Source organism: Octopus sinensis, linkage group LG7 (assembly GCF_006345805.1).
Source record: "Octopus sinensis linkage group LG7, ASM634580v1, whole genome shotgun sequence".
Lineage (NCBI taxonomy): Eukaryota > Metazoa > Mollusca > Cephalopoda > Octopoda > Octopodidae > Octopus > Octopus sinensis.
Genome location: NC_043003.1, coordinates 100,237,003 through 100,250,001, shown reverse-complemented (window position 1 = coordinate 100,250,001; position 12,999 = coordinate 100,237,003). Strand labels below are relative to the sequence as shown.

The 12,999-nt window shown below is 38.3% G+C and overlaps 1 protein-coding gene across 2 annotated transcripts in view; it reads left to right on the top strand.

Moving 5' to 3' along the window:
* The window catches only part of LOC115214150 (serine/threonine-protein kinase SMG1), a 185,790-nt gene that overhangs the window by 3,024 nt on the left and 169,767 nt on the right, over positions 1-12,999 (top strand). The window contains exons 2-4 of one of the 2 annotated variants that reach the window (XM_036504994.1): positions 2,166-2,169; positions 6,568-6,704; positions 8,212-8,229. In XM_036504994.1, the coding sequence (XP_036360887.1) occupies positions 6,612-6,704; positions 8,212-8,229 (111 nt within the window). In that variant the 5' untranslated portion in view covers positions 2,166-2,169; positions 6,568-6,611. Of the gene's footprint in view, positions 1-1,242; positions 1,249-2,165; positions 2,170-6,567; positions 6,705-8,211; positions 8,230-12,999 lie in introns of those variants that run through there. The other variant, XM_029783223.2, reaches the window with a different exon arrangement.

The following is a 12,999-nucleotide window of genomic DNA, read 5'->3' as shown; positions in this document are numbered from 1 at the left end:
CTGCCACCGGCACAGGTATCACAACTACAAGTCACAGCATATCTCCAGAGATATGCTTGACCACCTCATCCCATGTCTTCCTAGGTCTACCTCTACCCCGGATTCCTTCAACTGTTTGGGAGTGGCACTTCTTCACACATCTCTCCTCATCCATCTGTAGTACATGACCATACCAACGCAAATGTCTCTCTTGCACGCCACATCCAATGCTTCTTATGTCCAGCATTTCTCTCAAGGCACTTATACTCTGTTGTGTGTGCACACTGACATTACACATCCAACAGATCATGCTAGCTTCATTTCTTTCAAGCCTACGTATGTCCTCTGCAGTCATAGCCCATGTTTCACTACCGTGAAGCATGGCAGTTTGCACACATGCGTCATACAATCTACCTTTCACTCTGAGCGAGAGACCCTTTGTCACAAGTAAGGGTAGAAGCTTTCTAAACTTTGCGCAGGCTATTCTTATTCTAGAGGTGACACTCCCTGCGCATCCACCTCCACTACTAACTTGGTCACCTAGGTAGCGGAAACTATCAACTGTTTCTAGTTTCTTTCCCTGGAGTGTGATGGAATCTGTTTTCTGAGTATCTATTGCTCCTGTGCATCTGCCGCACATGAAAGCCGTCTTCTCGGTTAATTTTCTTTTGATGTTGCTGTACATCTTATGCATCCATAGCTTACACTGGGTACATCTTATGGAGTTTCTACCTACACCTTTTCTACAGATCGTGCAGAATACATGAGGGTGGGGATGATGAGTTTGCCTTCCTACTTACTATAACTTTGGTCTTTGCTACATTCACTCTAAGGCCTTCTAATTCTAAACCTAGCTTCCACACCCGAAATTTCTTTTCTAGTTCCTGTAGTGATTCTGCTATGAAGGCCAGGTCATCAGCAAAGAGGAGCTCCCAGGGGCAACCCGTCTTAAATTCCTCTGAAATTTCCTGGAGGACTATGATGAATATAAGGGGACTGAGGACTAAATCTTGGTGGGCCCCTACTTCTACCCGGAATTACTCCCTATACCCGTTACTAATCCTAACCTTACTAATGGCCTCTCTGTATAGGGCCTGTACAGCCCTTATATATACCAACACATAACATATATACTGTTTTCTCCCCCATTGTGCATTTTAATTTCCATTTTGTCCTTCATATTGTATCAACATTTCATGCATTTATTTAAGTAAGTTATTAAAAATTGAAACTCATCAGTGACTTTTGGGATGCATTGTTCATACGTGTGTGTCTGGTGAAGCCAGTGAAATATTTTCATGTGTGTGTTTCTCCCTTACCACAACTTGACAACTGATTTTGGTTTGTTTACATCCTTAACAGTTCAGGAAAAGAGACTAATAATATAAATACCCATCTTTAAGAAACAAGTACTAGAGTTGAACTGTTTGTCTCAACCCTTCAAGGCTGTACCCCAGCGTGGCTGCAGTCCAATAACTGAAACAAATAAAAGATATGTATGTACAACACACACACATATATATATATATATATATATATATATATATATATATATATATATATGTTGTGTGTGTGAGGAGGGAACAAAGTGTGTCAGAGTTCTATAATGCAAATGACATGTTGATTGACTTCACCAACTTCAAGCAACCAGTTTGTCTACATTCTCACCTGAAAACAGGTTAGACAGATGTTTGTAAATGCAGTCTTCTCCTGTGAAGAATGAACAAGCCAGTATAGGTTAGTGGTTAATGATGTTAGACTTAGAGCAAAAAGGATTCAGAGAGACAAACCAATCTGAAAAAGGAAGATAAGATGTTTAAAGATCCATTGAACAGATATTTAGTACTAATTGAGGTATACAACTTAGAGGATAACTGAAGTTTTTACAAGACAACCTACTGTAGCTGTTACAAACCTCCAGTCAGACCAAAGGTGATGTGGTGGTGGTGGAACAGCAAAGTAAACAGAGCCATAAAAGCAAAGAGATGAGCTTTGTAGGATTGGAAGACTGGGAGTAGCAGAGAAATATACCAGGTAAATAGAAGAGAAGCTAGGTGACTTGTTTATTTAGCAAAAGAAGCAGCAAAGTGAAGAGACTTTGCAATGTTCTGTAGTGTGAGGACCATAGGCTTGAGGTATTCTGGATTGTAAGATAGTGTATCAAAGAAAACCGAGATGTTGGAGAGAAATGTGTACAGATGGATAATGGTATGCTTGCACTTAGGGATTCTTGAAAGAATGGCATAAAAGGCTACTAGCTGTGGAGAATGTATAGGAGAGGGGGTTTTTTTTATTGTGAATCTGCCAGAGGGACCAGTCATTCTCATTGATAGGAGTATGTTAGATAAATCAATTAAGATATAAATACAGGGTTAACCATTGGGTCATCAGAAATTACTGCTGAGATGTCTAAAATATCCAGCGGAATGGTATACAGCCTAATTACCTGTGTAGTTAATCAGGTTGTACAGAAAGGTATCATGCTCAATAATTGGTGTGGTGGTATTATAACAAACTGGTGTCTTAGAGGGAAGTAATTACAGCGGTAACAAATTGCTGGATCAGGTCATGAAAGTTAAGCAAGAGTTATTGATCTATTATATTAATGAAGATTTTGTGCCTGGGAGAAGTACTGCTGACTTTCTCTTTTTAATAAGGCAATTTCAGAAGTAATTAACAATGCTTCATAGTAGTGAAATGTAGGCTGTGAGCACAAATGACATGTGAAAACTAGAAAGAAATGAAACTAGCATGCTCTGCTGGATGTGCAATGTTAATATGCATGTACAACAAAATGTATGTTGAGAGAAATTAGGCATAAAAAGAATCAGATGTAGCATGCAAGAGAATAGACTTTACTGGTATGTTTTTGTGATGCAGATGATTGAGGGCAGTTGTATAAAGAAGTACTGATTGCTAAATCTGGATGAAAGCTGTGGAAGAGAGAGACCCATAAAGACTGATCTCAGGATATTGACCCTCATAGAAGAGATAAAGGTCTAAGATGATTGGCAATATACTGTGCTCAAGAAGACTCATCCGTCTCAGCAAAAATGAGATCCAAAAAGTATATCATTTATATCTGTGCTCCAACATCTAATCTGTAATTGTTGAGTATTTCCCCTATGACTCATTTTCTTAAAACCCATCCCTTCATCACTCTTAGCCACAGGGCTATTCACTCAGGTGATGTAATTATATGAACCCCATCTGTACAGTCAGTAATCCCTCTCCTTGGAACCTCTTTTGTCACATTTACAATATTATCCCTTACCACTTCATTTTCCTCTGAATACTCCTTTCCCTTGAACACCTTATGATAGCTTAATGTTTTATAAACAATGTCTGTTTTTTGTTTTGTTTTCTACATATACTCTGTGTAACACACAAACCTGTATTTCATAAGAAAGGATCCAATGCATGTATGCAGTTCTAAATAATGAATATCTGTCATGCAATTTAAGCTTGAGAACAGCTGCATAAAAATGTACCAATCTCTAACTGTGGGTGAATCTGTGTAAGAAGTAGACCCTGGCAGACATGGGACAAAGTAGTGAAACATGATCTTCGCATGTAGGGTCTCACAGAGGCGATGACAAGTGATCATGACCTTTGGTGATTTGCTGTTCCTAAGATTCGTCAGGCAAGTGAAATCATAGTTGTGGCTGGTACTGGTGAAATGTAACAGCACATATCCAGTGACATGTAAGAGGACCCATGCCGGTGACATGTAAAAGCATTAGGAAGGGCATCCAGTGATAGAAATCAAGCTGAAATCAGACTGGATCTTGGTACAACTCTCCAGCTCGCTAGTTTCAGCTAAACTAATCCATGCCAACATGGAAAGCAGATGTTAAATGATGATGATGATGATATATATATAAATGGAACAAAAACGCAATAGAGGGCTTTAAAACGTTTGGACAGATAGATGATACATAGGCGGACAAGAAAAACAACAGTTAGAAGGACAGGAAAAAAAGACGGGTCGTTCTTGGCTTTCTTTCATCAGTCAAATCCCATAAGTCATGACCATTTCGGGCAGTTACACTTGAAATGGTTCGATCTGGTTGCCCCCAAAATAGTCTAAGAGCATTAGACCCCTTTGTAAGAAAGTTAGCGAATGTGTACGGTAACAAAGCCCCAAAAACAGAGAACATGGTACATAATTACAAATACAAACAATAAGAATTTAACAACAAGCGTCTTTCAACTGAGAACGAATCAAATTGAGCTGGCGTGTATGAAGGAACATGGGAGATGGACACGAGGTGTTGACAGTTGACAGTCAGACCAAGACAGAAAGATCATATGTGTGTGTGTGTGTATATGTATGTATATATATATATTACACCCACACACACATATATATACAGGCACATTTATCATATCTTGATATTTTGTGGACTGGAATCCCTGTTGACAAGCCAATAATAAGGTGTTAAACACTTATAGTTTGCGAATTAATAATTCCAGTTCTCAGAAGCTACTAGATTTGTTATGTATACGCCTTCAGGTAGAAGGCCCTGCTCGATCTGTAGAAAAGGTGTAGGTAGAAACTCTATAAGATGCACCAAGTGTAAGCTATGGACACATAAGAGGTGCAGCAATGTCAAAGGAAGGCTAACTAGAAAGATAGTTTTTGTATATGGCAGATGCTCAGGAGCAATAAACACTGAAAATGCTCTGAGACCAGCTTCTGCCACATTCCAGGGAGAAAAACTAGAAATAGTTGATAGCTTCCGTTACCTAGGTGACCAAGTCAGTAGCGGGGCGGGTGTGCTGAAAGTGTAGCTGCTAGAGTAAGAATAGCTTGAGCAAAGTTCTGAGAGCTCTTACCTCTGCTGGTGACAAAAGGCCTCTCGCACAGAGTAAAAGGCAGACTGTATGATGCGTGTGTACGAACAGCCATGCTATATGGCAGTGAAACATGGGCCGTGACTGCTGAGGATATGCGTAAGCTCGCAAGAAATGAAGCCAGTATGCTCCGATGGATGTGTAGTGTCAGTGTTCATACTCGACAGAGTGTAAGTACCTTGAGAGAAAAGCTGGACCTAAGAAGCATCAGTTGTGGTGTGCAAGAGAGATGTTTGCGCTGGTATGGTCATGTGGCGAGAATGGATGAAGATAGTTGTGTGAAAAAGTGCCACACCCTAGCGGTCGAGGGAACCTGGGACGAGGTGGTGAAGCACAACCTTCGAACTTTAGGTCTCACTGAGGAAATGACTAGAGACCGAGACCGTTGGAAGTGTGCTGTGCTTGAGAAGACCCGGCAAGACAAGTGAGACCATAACCCGGGATGTGCCAGTCCACTTATGCATACCTTTCCTTCTGGGGACACAAAACTCTACTTGTGAAGACCTGTTGAGGCAAGTGAGAATCGAAATCGATCAACATCAATGGAAATTGCAGCTGTGATACCAGTGCCGGTGGCACGAAAAGAGAACCATCCGAATGTGGACGTTGCCAGCGCCGCCCTGACTGGCCTCGTGCCGGTGGCACGTAAAAGGCACCCACTACTAGTGGTTGGCATTAGGAAGGGCATCCAGCCGTAGAAACATTGCCAGATCAGACTGGGCCTGGTGCAGCCTTCTGGCTTCCCAGATCCCAGTTGAACCGTCCAACCCATGCTAGCATGGAAAGCGGACGCTAAACGATGATGATGATAAACAGACTGGCTGCTTATTTCTATGGATTATGTCAAGTGGTGAGACCCCAATGAGGCTGTTCATTACTTTTTCAATTGATGGAGTAGTAGTTAAATTTATCATCTTTTTATGTCTACTTTGTAAGTTTATGTATATATATATATATTTTGTGGGAGGTAACTTTGTGCCAGGTATTAAGATGATAAAGTATGGTAGGTGGGTAGGAGCAAGTATCTTGTTGAAGGCAAGATACATGGCTACCCCAGCAGGATTTGGAGAACATGATGGTGGAGATGAGTCATCCGGGCATATCCTCAAGGTACAAGAAGGTGGATAAAGAGAGAATAGGGTCAATGATTCTAATTACATTCCCAGATGTCTGGATACCTATTTCCCAACATCCAACTGACCCAAAACATGTTGAATTATAAAATAAAGTGTCTTGCTGAGAAACAACAAAAGATTTGTGATAGCTTTGAAACCACAAACTGGGAGTTGGTAACTCAGTACCTTATCTAATCAACCAATATCACTTTGCTGTTGTTAACCCTTAAGCATTCAGATTACTCTGATAAATGTAATAGTTATTTACTCATATTGTTTTGAATTAATTATGCATTATCTCAGTTTTAAGATTTCAGTGATGTGACTGTTTTATTCTTATACTGACATTGTAGGGTAGATTTGGTCACTTTGAACATAAAACAAGTAGAATATTTTGACTGGATTCGGCCAGTTTGAAAGCTAAAGGGCGAATGTAGTTATCAGAGCTAGTTTTAGCATAATTTGACTAATTAAAACAGCCAAATAAACTCTGTTTACAGATAACTGTTATTCTTTAGTTGAAAGAATATTACACATATATTTCTCTGCTCTTCTTAAAATATTAAAAGTTGAAATGTTTTCTCATTGTTTACACTCTTATCCCTTAATATTTTAGACCCTTCGAAAAGTTTTACTGATGACTCTCGACTCTCCCGGTTGATGCGACGTCTGCTCAAGGAGAGTGATAGAGACCGGCGTCTCAATGCTGCCAAACAGCTGAAAGATCATTTACATTCAACTGATGGAGTAAAAGTAAGTTTAGATATTGTTTTATTTATTAATTTGTTTATTGTTTAGCCCCCAAGAATTCCTCTTATTGAACAACACTATGATCAAAGATTCCACTTTTTTTTAAACTTCTATCTTATGTCCTCTTCCCTTTAAATCAGTAGGCTGTGATTTGAGATAGATTTTGTTAGTTTTAATTGGTTGAGTGTCAATGTAGAGATCTCTCTTTGGAGTTTAGCTTTTTTACGTAGATGATGGATGTCTGCATTTGCATAGTGATGGGTGGGGGGTAAATTTTAGTTTCTCTTCCCCAACCATAACAGTAATATTTATTTGTACAATCATTTTCCCCTTGTCTTAATTGAACACCTGAGCTAAAATTTAAATGTCCATTTATGATCTCAGCAATTTATTGTGCAATTATGCATGACATTTGAATGTAAAAACCATACACTTTAGTCAGACAAGATGTTTTCTAACTGCTTGCATATTGTTTGTATAAGGTTGCAAACTTGTTTCAAACCTGAAGCACAGGGAGTGCTGTGTGTCACCTTCGGCAAGTGTCTTCTGCTATAGTTCCAGGCTTGTGAGTGGATTTGTTAGATGGTAACTGAAAGATGTCCATCATTGTGTGTGTCTGTCCACTTGATATTGTTTGTCAGCCATTTCCAATGTTCTGCAAAAACATAACTGGCCAAGAGAAATATTTACCTTGCTTGGAAACTGGTTAGAATTGATAACAGGAAAGATATCCGGCTGTAGAAAATCTATCTCTATAAGCTGTCTAACCCATGTAAGCATGGAAAAGTGAATGCTAAAGCAATGATGAAGATGAAATAGACACTAGTTCAAGCCAACACAGCAATATATATTATGCTATTCGAAAGTCATGTCTCATCTTAAATTGTCCCTTCTGAGTTGGATTAACTCAAATTACACATGCACAGCCAATTTACCTAAGTAGTATGTTTTATTAGTCCAACTTGTCAACCACTCAGAAATATTTGTACAATTGAGACTGATATGCATTGGCTAAGTACACCATGTCTGCTTCTACTATAGTCTCCTGAAAGAGCTCTATATCATAGTCCTAGCCACCTGCAACACAAAAATGCAACAAATATTCACTGTCATGCTATACCACTACACCAAACCCTACTGACCATTATACAACAGTCTTCAGTGTTTTGTCCTTAGATTGATTGAAGTATATCTGAGATGATGGACATGAGTTATTGTCTGGTCTAGCATAAACTGACTGGAATTGCCCAGCTTTAACAGCAACAAAGCCCCATTCTCAGGTAATGGGAAACTGATATCCAATTTGCATTTTTTTTTCTTGTGGATTTCAGAATTTTCACATATCCAGTCCTTCACACATACATGTGTGAAAAAAAGCATATATATATATATATATATATATATATGAGATTTTTTTAATTTTTTTTTTATTGAAAAATCCCTCCTTTCTTTTCTGAAATACTTTACCATAGTTTTGCCCATCAGCATATATTTTTCCTATTCTATTCAGGATGTAACAGAGGGCCAGGTAAGTTTAGAAGGATTGCTAGTCAGTTTTTGTTTCTTTACTAATTACAACAATTACTTAACATAGTTTGTTTTTCCCTTTTTGTATTCTCTCAACTTGCACTTGTTTGTTCACATGTTTTTCTTTGGTTTTTTTTCTCTCTTCTACATATAAATGTGTATGCATGTGTGCACACACAGACACACGCATGCACGAATATAATCTTATCAGTTTAACCTTTTATTATTCACTAGTTGATCACATTGGCCCCTGTACTTATTTCAGTTTGGTACTTATTTTTATCAGGCCACTAAGTTACAAGACATACTGTGTGTGTGTGGAGAGAGAAAGGGTGAAACCTTATTAAACTATAACATGTTATACTTGATATTACATAAACCAGATGAAATCTGAATTAAGAAAATGACTATCAGTGTTGACTTTCCATGCTGTTTGTAGACTGGTTGAACTTGTTGACACATTACTTTTGGTGGCTGGAAAGAGACTTGTTATATCTCAGTTGTAATCTTCTTAGGTACATCATTACATCACTTTCATATAAACACACTGAGTGCTCTATTTGTTGAACTTCATATCATGTACTTAGCATTCATTGACCTTGAGAAAGCATTTGACAAGATGCCTTGGTCCCTCATCTGGTGGTCACTGTAAAAGCTAGGAGTAGCTGAATGGCTAGTGAGAGCCATTCAAGCCATGTACTGGGATGTCTTTAGCAAAGTGAGAGTTAACAATTCAGTGTGCAGGTAGTTCATCAGGGTTCAATTATCAGCCCCCTTTTATTATCATAGTCCTCAAAGCCATATTGGAGGAACTTAAGACCAGTAGCTCATAGAAACTCCTCTATGCTAATGACCTTGTTATTATAGCTGCAAGTGTAGAAGAATTAAAATTCCATATATGGAAGCAAAACCCAGAATCAAAGAGTCTTAAGGTTAACTTAACAAAAACTAAAGGTCTAATTAGCAGGAAAATTGAATGAACACTAATCCCTTCAGGTAAATGTTCCATATGTAGACAGGTGTAGGTAGAAATTCCATACAGTGTGCTCAGTGCAAACTATTGACACTTAAGTGGTGCTGTGGAATCAAAGGAAGGTTATCAGAGAAAGAATTTGTTTGTGACAGATATGCAGGAGCAACAAATGATAAGAGCTCACTGGAAATAGATGTTCTGAAATACCCAGGAGGCTCCCTAGAAGTAGTAGATAGTTTCTGTTATCTAAGTGATGTAATTAACAATGAAAGAAGATACTCTGAAAGTATTGTGCTAGAATGCAAATTGGCTGGAGAAAGTTCAGAGAACTTGCACATCTGTTAGTGACAAAAGACCTCTCTTTCAGAAAGAAAGGCAGATTGTATGATGCTTCTGTATGAACAACAATACTATAGGACTGAAACTTGGGCTGTGAATGCAGAGGACATGTGGAGACTTGAAAGAAATTAAACAGGTGTGCTCCAATGGATGTGCAATGTCAGTGTGCATGTACAACAAAGCAGGGCATGGGAGGCATCAGAATTGGTATGGAGGAGAGAAGATTGTGCTGGTATGGTCATGTGTTGTGAATGGATGAAGATAGCTGTCGATTGCTAAACATAGAAGGAGCATGCGGAAGAGGTAGACTGATCTCAAGATGTGGAACCTCTTAGAGGAGATGACAGGGAACTGAGATGAAAGGCAGGTCTTCTCAAGCACAGCATAATGCCAATCTCAGTAGAATTGAAGCCCTGTCAAGCCTTCCTCCACAACTCATCTTTTATTTCCTTCACTGATATCATCTGCATCCAATTCATTCCCTATCTCATCTGTCACACTATTTATACCCAGTGCGCTTCCTATTCTTTCTCATATTCATGTTGTACCTGGACCTCACATCTCTTTCTTCCTCTCTCTTTTTCTCCTCACTTTCCAGGTGGGCAAGCCATGTATTCACCTCTTCAGCAAGATACCTGCTCCTCTCTCAGTCTATTATAGTTTTTGTCTCCAGTCTATACCCTACTCAATTGAGGGGTCTTATCTTGTGGGTCCTTGGTGATCTCACTAAGGCTGGTGCCACATAAAAGCACCCAATACATTCTGTTAAGTGGTTTGTGGCATCCAGCTGTAGAAACCATGCCAGCATGGAAAAAGGAACATTAAATGATGATGGTGATACATGATGGGCTTTCAGTTTCCATCCACCAAATTCATTTGGTTGGCAAATAGAAGACATTTGATCAAGTACAATTCAAGTACTGCAGTCATTGTAATCGACTAAACTTTTTCATGGTTCCTAAATGAGAAATAATTTCTACCAGATGAGCTGGTATATGATCCTATCACTTCAGGTAAAATTCCTTCTGGTATTGAGTTAAAACCTTTAGTTCAGATACTAGTGAGTCATCTTTGCTTTTTGTCCTTCATGTGTTTATAATGTAAGAAGTGGTCATATACTGCTGTCAAACTGTCTTTACACCTACTAGAATTTGCTTTGTGCTTATGTTCAAAGATTATTATTGTAAAGCGGTGAGCTGGCAGAATCATTAGCATGCTGGGCAAAGTGCTTAGTGACATTTCGTCTGTCTTTACATGCTGAGTTCAAATTCTGCTAGGGTCAACTTTATTGACCCTGAAAGGCTCAATAAATTAAGTACCAATTGCATACTGGGGTTGATATAATTGACTAGCCCCTCCCACAAAATTTGTACTTTTAGTAAAAAGGGATTATTATTATTATTATTATTATTATTATTATTATTAAGAAGGCAAGAATCATCTACATACTGGACAAAATCTTGAGTATTTCATCTGGCTTTATGATCAGAGTTCAAATGACGCTGAGGTCAACTTTGCCATTTGCCTTTTCAGAGTTGATAAAATAAGTACCAGCTGAGCACTGAGATGGATGTAATCAGTTAGTCCCTCCCCATACGATCTTGGGCTTTGTGCTTGGCGCATAAGCACCGATGCACTCTGTAAAGTGGTTGGCATTAGGAAGAGCGTCCAACTGTTGAAACCATGCTACAACAGATAACTGGAGTCTGGACAGCTCCCCATCTGACAGGCTCCTATCAAACTGTCCAAACCATGCCAGCATGGAAAACATGTTAGACGATGATGATGATTAAGATAGTAAACTGGCAGAATCATTAGCATGTCAGACAAAATGCTGAGAGACTTTTCTTTGAGATCTTTATGTTCTGCTTTCAAATTGTATTGAGGTTAGCTTTCAAGTTCAATAAAATACAGTACCAGTGAAGCACTAGCACCAGTGTAATCACTTCCCCTAAATTTCCCAGGTGAAATGCTTAGTGGTATTTCGTCCATCATCTTCATGTTGTGAATTCAAATTCTATTGAGATAGACTTTACCGTTTGTAATCAACCATCCCACCCCTCTAAAATTCAGGCCTTGTACCTATATTAAAATGGATTATTATTATTAAGGTGGCAAGCTGGCAGAATTGTTAGCATGCTGGGAAAAATGTTTTGCTGTATTTTGCTACATTCTGGGTTCAAATTTCGCCAAGGTCTACTTCAGCCTTTCATCCTTTTGTGGTTGATAAATTAAGTACCAGTGAATCAATGTAATAGACTAGTCCTCTCCCCTCAAATTTCAGGCTTTGTGCTTATATTAGAATGGATTATTATTATTATTATTAAGGTGGCAAGCTGGCAGAATTGTTAGCATATTGGACAAACTGCTTAGTGGCATTTTTCCAGATGTTTACAGTCTGTTCTAGTTCTGTCAAAGACAGCTTTGGTTTTCATTCTTTCACAGTCAATAAAATAAGTTGAACAGTGGGGTCAAATATAATCTGTCCCTCTTCCCCCAAATTTCAGACATTGTGCCTATAGTAGAAAGGACATTTATTATTAAATATTATTATTATTGGAGGTACAGTGTAGTTGTTAGTCTAAGGTGATCGGAAGCTAAGTACATGTAAATAAATTGCAACCTGATCTCAGTCATTGAGTCCTGCTTAGAAGGTGTATTACTCTATTTCATGGTAGAGTGATTTATGATAATAGCAACATTGTAAATTCATCAGTTCTAATGATATATATATAAATGGCCTAATTTGTAAAGTAGTGTATCTAGCATGATGACAGGCATTTCACTATTTTTTCATAAATAATGGGTTTCTTTTTTCTTTTAATCTTTTTTCTTTGTGTTAATAATCAACATTGGAAATAATATGAATTTAATGTGATTGTTGTGAAATAATATTGTAAGAAACTATCATTATTTATGTTCTGGAAAGTCCTAAACAAATCAAAAGTGTTTTCCAACTTCCAATTCTTAGTGTTATTTAATTTTACTATATTTGGGGGAGTTTCTTTTACTCTTTCTCTAGAACTTTAACACTAATGTTTTGCTGTTGCATTTTTTATTATTATTATTAAGGCAACGAGTTAGAATTGTTAGCACGCTGGACAAAATGCTTAGGAGTATTTCGCCTGCCGCTTTGTTCTGAGTTCTAATACTGCCATGGTCGATTTTTGCCTTTCATCCTTTCGGAGTCAATAAAATAAGTATCAATTGAGCACTGGGGTCGATGTAATCGACTAATCCCCTCTCCCAAGGTTGCTGTCCTTGTGATATAATTTGAAACCATTATTATTATTGTTATTGCAAGCCGACAGAAGCGTTACTGCATTAGACATAACATTTAGTGGCATTTCTTTACCTTCTTTTCAGAGTTGATAAAATAAGCTAAACACTGGGGTTGGTGTAATCTACTAATCGCATCATCTAGAATTTCTGGCCTTGTGCCAAAATCTGAAACCATTA